The sequence below is a fragment of the Canis aureus genome, chromosome 25, assembly GCF_053574225.1.
Source record: "Canis aureus isolate CA01 chromosome 25, VMU_Caureus_v.1.0, whole genome shotgun sequence".
NCBI classification, from domain to species: domain Eukaryota; kingdom Metazoa; phylum Chordata; class Mammalia; order Carnivora; family Canidae; genus Canis; species Canis aureus.
Window position 1 is genome coordinate 38,321,225 of NC_135635.1, and position 7,707 is coordinate 38,328,931.

A 7,707-nucleotide genomic window follows, 5' to 3' on the forward strand; every position below is an offset into this window, starting at 1 on the left:
TAGGGGGACTCGAAGAGGAAAACAGCTCCCTGGTTGAAGTTTCTGTCAGCACGAGCTCGGGTTTGAGACCCTAGGGGGTCTGAAGTGGAGAGATGAATTGTCCTGGGGTCAGTTTCCATCCCCTGAGGTAGCTTCAGGGGTATCTTTGATTTTAAAGGATGGAAACGTGGTGAACCCAGAAATATTTAATTGTGGGGTTCGCCTTCTCTCGAGGTTCTGGGGCCAGGGTTTTCCCGATCCCCACCCCGTCTGGACTACCCGGCAGCGACCTTTTCCATTACAATGGCCTCGGTGAGACTGGCAGACAGGATTAACCCGAATTCGCAGGGGTGTGTGTGGGCGTGGGGCTGCCAGCAGGGGCGGGGCTGAGGGTGCGGAGCCCGCCTTATAAATCCAGGGCCTCCAAACTAGTCCCCTTCTGCCCAGGGGCTGGCCTCTCGCTGTGCGTGGTGCCCGCCGCATCTTGTCTTTCCCCTACTCTTTACATGTGGAGGCCTTCGTACTTGCTCCGCTCTTGCACCTAGAGCCGTAAGCCCGGGCCTTTCTTACAATCTCGCTCTTTGTTTTTGTCCCCCCCCCCCCCGACCCAGCGACATGAGTGCGGATCCAGCTCCTCCCCAATGCCCGCCTGGCCCCCAAGCACCCAACTCTAGGGACCCTTCTCCAATGCCTGAGGTTTACGGGCCCCGAGGAAATCCTGCATCCTTGCCAATGTCCTCTGCTGAGACGCCCCACGCGGAGACCGGTAAGGGGGAAGTCAGCCCTCGAAGAGCTGATCTCCTGCGGGGAGAGTGATAGGAGAGGGAGGGGCAGGGCCATTCGTTTCCCTCCTGAGCAGTTGTAGCGCATTAATCTAAGCAGGTGTCCTCGATTAGACCTCTGACACCTGTCTCCGTTGTAATTTGGTGGCCTGTGCCTTTCACCTGTGTCAGATGTCAGGCAAGAGACGAGGGCCACGGGGCGCTGGCCTTTCGGTAGTAGACGGGGTATTTGAGGCCTCGCGTGCACAGGCGCTGTGGGAAGCCCATGGGTTGTGATAAATGAGCTGATGCCCGAGTGGTCACGGAGTGCTGAGCCCACAGTCACCGTAAATACTAATACTAATTACTACTAATTAGTATTAGTACTAATACTATTAAATACTAATGCTACTGCTAAGCCAGAAATCCTAACATCACCGCTGCAGGTGGGGGTGCGAGGAGCATCCCCTTTTGACTCGTCTGTCTTTCCAGGAGTGCCAGAAGTAGCGTGGCTAGTCTTGGATGTCACCTTGTTGAAATATCTTGCCTTTGTACGACACTAGTAGTTGGTTTGGCTCTGTGGGTGTTAACTAGGGGGCGGTTCTGAGTTTCTGGGAGGCTGCTATGCCCAGTCTCCAACATCCCGAAGAAATGTCCATCCCATTTAATGGTAGATAATTCCAGAAGGTTTAATCTTCTGACCGTCAAAGTGGCTAGAGCCCAGATCTGAAACCCAGTTCGGCTTCTGAATGGTAACCACATGTGGGAGGGGATGTGCTGAGGACACTGTAAAGGTAAGTAAGGTAGTACCACTTTTTTGGTAAATCAATCCCGCAGTAGTTGTTAAAAATGAAAATGTAAAACTAGCTTTTACCATTTTTTAAAAGCTTTGAGGTAAAAAGATCATCTCTTAAAAGCTTCTGATAAAAAGTGACTTAAAAGTTATTTACACGTTACCCTGTTTTCCTAAGCTTCATGTTGATGTCCTTTCATAATTTCTAATGTGGAAAATACAGTGCTGGATCGTGAGACATCCCTTGGGTGTGAGCAAGTAGGAATAAGCAATGGGCACAATCTCCTTAGCGAGCCAAGTGCTAGTTTGTGGAACTAATTTTTAGGCGATGCCCCGCTGTAGTCCTTGGTCCACCACCACTTTCTTTCCTTCTCGATCTATTTACAAAATGCATAAAATTGTGAATTCTTGCCCCATAAAGGCTGTCACTTTATTCCATGACTAGGGGAGAGCTGAATTTGAGCACGGGGAATAAATACCGCATTGTAATTAAGACTAAGTGGCTACCAAATGTAGGCAATATAGGAAGTTAATTATTACTTAGAAAGTCCATATATGCCAGGTCCTGTGCTAGCCAACTTTCTCAGCCACTTTGCTTTACTCAATTTAAGGAACTCTGGGAGGGAGACAAATAATTCTGGAAATGCGGTGACAGAGCTAGTAAAGGGCAGAGTCTGTATTGAAACAGAAGCCTAGCAGAATTCCCAGTTCCTGCTAGTCCTGGGGTTTAGAACTGGGAAGTAATAAACTGGATTTTAAAGGGTCCCCAGAATCTGCTGTGGGTGATGGTTACGTTTACCGAAGGGAGTCCCGCGATCATTCCCACCTGAGTAGCCACAGCCTAGGCTCTTGAGCATCAATTTGCAGTAAAAGCTTTTGTCAAAAGAGGTTCAAGGGGTGCCTAGCTGGCTCAGTTGGTGGACCATGTGACTCTTGATTTTTTTTTTTTTTTAAATGACTCTTCATCTTGATGTCTTGATGTGAGTTTGAGCTCCATGTTGGGTGTGTATGTTATGTGTGTGTGTGTGTGTATACTTTTTTTTTTTTAAGGTGCCAACTAGTATACTTACTGTAGTGGCATCACACAAAGACTAGAAAAAGTGTTCAGGGTCATGTAAGAGTTAAATTTTTACTTACTCCCTAATTCTGAGGTTGTGAGGACTTTAAAAATGCTTTGAAAACCATAAATTTGCAAAGATAATTTAGTATTTGAAAAGATTTAGAGAAAAGTGTCTTTTTTATTCCCAACAGTCTCTCCTCTTCCTTCCTCCATGGATCTGCTTACTCAGGACAGCCCGGATTCTTCCACCAGTCCGCGGGTAAAACTCCCACCCACCTCTGGAGAGGAGAGAACAGCGAGGAAGGAAGATGCGACCCAGGGCAAGAAACAGAAGATGAGGACGGTGTTCTCTCAGACCCAGCTGTATGTTCTCAATGATCGATTTCAGAGACAGAAATACCTCAGTCTCCAGCAGATGCAAGAACTTTCCAACATTCTGAACCTCAGCTATAAGCAGGTAGTGTTGGTTTTGTTGTCCTTGCAGTGAGAAATAAAAACGCTAATTTGCAGCTGAGTGTTACTAACATCCATGTAGCCTGTTATTGGGCCTACCCTACAAATAATTTTAATATGAAAGTGAGATCTTTCTAACATTTCACGATCATCTTTAATGTTCTCTTTAGGGCACCTGGGTGGGTCAGTCGGTTAAGTCTATGCCTTTGGCTAGGGTCGTGGTGCCCAGGTCCTGGGACTGAGCCCCACATATTGCTCCCTGCTTATCAGGAAGCCTGCTTCTCCCTCTGCCTGCTGCTGCCCCTGCTTGTGCTTTCTCTGTCAAATAAACAAAATCTTTTTTAAAAAGTAATCTTGGGACACCTGGGTGGCTCAGCAGTTAAAGTGCCTGCCTTCAGCCCAGGGCGTGATCCTGGGGTCCTGGGATCGGGTCCCACGTCGGGCTCCCTGCATGGAGCCTGCTTTTCCCTCTGCCTGTGTCTCTGCCTCTCTCTCTCTCACTCTCTCTGTTCTCTCATGAATAAATAAATAAAAATCTTAAAAAAAAGGTTCTCTTTAATATGCCATAATTTACTTAACTAGTTTTTCTATGTTGCACATGCCAAGATCATAAAAATATTTCCAATTTCTCCTTGATCAAAGGAGTTGTATAATCTCATCTTCCGGGATAGGGAGAGTCCTTAACCAACACTGCTTATTAAATTAAAATGGAATCTTTTATCTGTATGCATGATTACTAATAAGGTTAATTATTTTTCATATTCTTATTATTCAGTCAGATATTTTTATGGTGTTTTTCTATCACTGGTGCCATACTTAGACAAAGTCCTCCATTCCTTTTTTTTTTTTTTTTTTTTAAGATTTTATTTCTCTATTCATGAAAGATGCTGAGGGAGAGGCAGAGAAACAAGCAGAGGGAGAAGCAGGCTCCACGCAGGAGGGCCCCATGTGGGGCTCTGATCCTAGGACTCCAGGATCACACCTTGAGCCAAAGGCAAATGCTCAATCGCTGAGCCACCCGGGCATCCCCAAAGACCTCCGTTCCATAAGTTATTGTGTGTGTGTGTACACCTGTACATACATACTTCTGGTCCTTCTTAATTTCATTTTCTAATTTATCATTGTAAATCATTTGGAAGTTTAAGTTTATTGTGTGCTCCTACATAACTTGATATTTTCTCAATAGTTGTCCTAGTGGTATATTTCATAATTTTTGAGTTAAAATTACCACTATTATTGTATTAAATGGAAGTGTGCTTATGGGGATGCCTGGGTGGCTCAGCATCTGCCTTCAGCTCCAGGGTGTGATCCCAGGATCCAGGATCGAGTCCCACATCGAGCTTGCTGCGTGAAGCCTGCTTGTCCCTCTGCCTGTGTCTCTGCCTCTGTGTGTGTCTCTCATGAACAAATAAATTAAAAATCTTAAAAAAAAAAAAAGTGTGCTTATGGAGGAGGTTTTTTTTTTTTTTATCCCCCCCCCCCCCCCCGAGGTTTTTTAATCACAAAGTACCTTTAACCAACTAGGGGCGTGAGTAAGTATGAATAAAGAGGTGGGTAGACATTCATTCATTCATTTTTTTATTCTTATTTTATTTATTTATTTTTATTTATTTGACACAGAAAGACAGCAGGACATTCAAGGAAAAGGAGAAGCAGACTTCCCACTGAGCAGGGAGCCTGATATGGGGCTGGATACCAGGACCTTGAGATTATGACCCAAGCCTAAGGCAGCCGCTTAACCCATTGAGCCACACAGGCACTCCTAGACATTTATTTAAATGTGAATCTTCGGGATCCCTGGGTGGCGCAGCGGTTTAGCACCTGCCTTTGGCCCAGGGCGCGATCCTGGAGACCCGGGATCGAATCCCACGTCGGGCTCCCGGTGCATGGAGCCTGCTTCTCCCTCTGCCTGTGTCTCTGCCTCTCTCTCTCTCTGTGACTATCATAAATAAATAAAAATTAAAAAAAAAAATAAATGTGAATCTTCTAGGGGTGCCTGGGTGGCTCAGTGGTTGAGCATCTGCCTCTGGCCCAGGGTGTGACCCTGGGGTCCTGGGATCGAGACCCATATCAGGCTCTCCATGTGGGGCTTTCTTCTCCTGCCTGTGTCTCTGATTCTCTGTGTCTCCAATGAATAAATAGATAAAATCCTTTAAGAAAAGTAAACGTGAACTTCCTAGTGAATAGATATGTAATGTGTCTTCTCTAAACTGGTAGGCTCGGGATCCCTAGGTGGCGCAGCGGTTTAGCGCCTGCCTTTGGCCCAGGGTGCGATCCTGGAGACCCGGGATCGAATCCCACATCGGGCTCCCAGTGCATGGAGCCTGCTTCTCCCTCTGCCTGTGTCTCTGCCCCTCTCTCTCCCTCTCTCTCTCTCTCTCTCTCTCTCTCTCTGTGACTATCATAAATAAATAAAAATTAAAAAAATAAAATAAAATAACTGGTAGGCTCATTGAAAAAGGGCGTTGACCTCCATCCCTAGAACATTGTTTCCGTGAATGAAAGGTAGGACTCTAGAAGTTTCTGTCTTGTTCCTGAGCTTTAGATAGCTGTTGTCTGGGGAAACAATGTCAACAATAATCTTTGATCCCTAGCATATCCGCACTACTGGTATTTCATGTCTTCCTGTCACTTTTCCCTTATAGGTTAAAACCTGGTTCCAGAACCAGAGGATGAAAAGCAAGAGGTGGCAGAAAAGCAACTGGCCAAAGGAGAGCAACAGTGTGACTCAGGTAACAGGAAGCTTTTATTTTTTTCTGCTTTCTTTTCAAGGACTTTCCCGTTCTGCTCATTGCTAAAGCTTAAGACGCGGCCCACACACAATTCTGATTTTCCTTAGAGCTCTTGGGTTAACCCGCCATTCCCTTTCAGAACAGCTCTGCCACCACGGAATACGCAGGCTTCTACCCCTGTCGCCAGGGGTACCTGCTGAACCCTTCTGGAAACCTCCCACTGTGGAGCAGCCAGGCCTGGAATAACCCGAATTGGAGCAGCCAGACCTGGAACAGCCAATCCTGGAGCAGCCACTCCTGGAACAGTCAGACCTGGTGCCCTCAAGCCTGGAACAACCAGGCCTGGAACAATCCGCTCCACAACTGTGAAGAGGAATCGCTGCAGCCCCCGATCCAGTTCCAGCAAAATTCTATGGGTGATCTGGAGTCCATCTTCGAAACTGCTGGGGAAAGCCATGGTGTCCTACAGCAATCCACTAAGTATTTTAGTACTCCGCAAATAATGGATTTTTTCCCAAATTACTCTGAACATTCAACCTGAAGATGTGTAATGATAAGTATATTATTCGATCTCAATTTGGGCACTATTATTTCTGATAGGATTTGTCTTTTAGGGTCCTACAGCTCTGCCTCGATAGTGTCCCATTATGCTTATTGTATCCATTGAGGGGATAGGATTGGAGTCAAAGGTTTCAGTAGCGTTGGCTGCTATGGACAACATGATAAGATGTTTCTGGCTATAGATAACTAGATGTAATACTAATTCAGGTATCTTTAGGCTGTAGATTCTATCAAGAAAAGGAAGTAAAAATACAAAGACCTGTGATAAAGGATAATTGTATTTTCTGAGATTGTGAGTCTTGTTTTCATCACCTCAATTAACGGTGAAGGGTTAAGCTATATACAATATGCTTCATTGGTTTCCTCTGCCCTTTGTGATTTACTAGAATTGTTAATTTGTTCATTCTAGTAGTTGTAGAAAGATGTCTTGTATTTTTAATGTATCATGATAATAGTACCAGTTTGGATGGTTTAAGTACAAATAAAATATCCACTTTACCTTCTGTTGTCTCTACCCTGATCTCACCAGTCATTCAGTGAGTAAAAATTGGACTAAACATGGGTCTTTATAGTCCAATGGGACAGGAAACAACTGAAATTTCTCTAGCCATTGGGGGGAGGCTGCTATTAGAAATGGGTAAAAGTGGGATCCGTGGGTGGTGCAGCGGTTTGGCGCCTGCCTTTGTCCCAGGGCACGATCCTGGAGACCCGGGATCGAATCCCACGTCGGGCTCCTGGTGCATGGAGCCTGCTTCTCCCTCTGCCTGTGTCTCTGCGCCTCTCTCTCTCTGTGACTACCATAAATAAATAAAAATTAAAAAAAAAAAAAAAAAGAAAAAGAAATGGGTAAAAGTGAGGGATCCCTGGGTGACTGCCCGGGGCATGATCCTGGAGACCCAGGATCGAGTCCCATGTCGGGCTCCCTGCATGGAGCCTGCTTCTCCCTCTGTTTCTGTCTCTCAAGAATAAATAAGTAAAATCTTAAAAAAAAAAAAAAAAAAAAAGAAAGGAAAGATAACCAAGTATGCAATGCTAAGTGACGGACCAATTAATCTTAACTAATTTATTTCCCTTATGTGTATAATAATGAAACAATAAAATTTGTGGTTATTTGCAGTTAAAAGAATGTTGGGATGCCTGGGTGGCTCAGTGGTTGGGTGTCTGCCTTCAGCTCAGGACAGGATCCTGGAGACCTGGGATCGAGTCCCACATCAGGCTCCCTGCATGGAGCCTGCTTCTCCCTCTGCCTGTGTGTCTCTGCCTCTCTATCTCTGATGAGTAAATAAAATCTTTTTAAAAAGGAGGGGATGGGGAGAAGGTCAGCTAATGTAACTCACAGGGAAGGTTCTGTGTCCACCCTTCTGTCCA

At 45.4% G+C, this 7,707-nt stretch overlaps 1 protein-coding gene across 1 annotated transcript; it reads left to right on the forward strand.

Moving 5' to 3' along the window:
• Positions 1-594: 594 nt before the first annotated feature.
• Positions 595-6,759, forward strand: NANOG (Nanog homeobox). Its single transcript, XM_077871888.1, has 4 exons — positions 595-745; positions 2,785-3,050; positions 5,692-5,778; positions 5,918-6,759. The coding sequence occupies exons 1-4, from the start codon at positions 595-597 to the stop codon at positions 6,317-6,319; spliced, it is 906 nt and encodes a 301-aa protein (XP_077728014.1). The 3' UTR covers positions 6,320-6,759.
• Positions 6,760-7,707: the final 948 nt, after the last annotated feature.

Coding starts and splice junctions, on each gene's coding strand:
- NANOG (XM_077871888.1), top strand. CDS start 595: ATGAGTGCGGATCCAGCTCCTCCCCAATGCCCGCCTGGCCCCCAAGCA. Junction 3,051..5,691: donor TGAACCTCAGCTATAAGCAG/GTAGTGTTGGTT, acceptor TTTCCCTTATAG/GTTAAAACCTGGTTCCAGAA. Junction 5,779..5,917: donor AGAGCAACAGTGTGACTCAG/GTAACAGGAAGC, acceptor ATTCCCTTTCAG/AACAGCTCTGCCACCACGGA.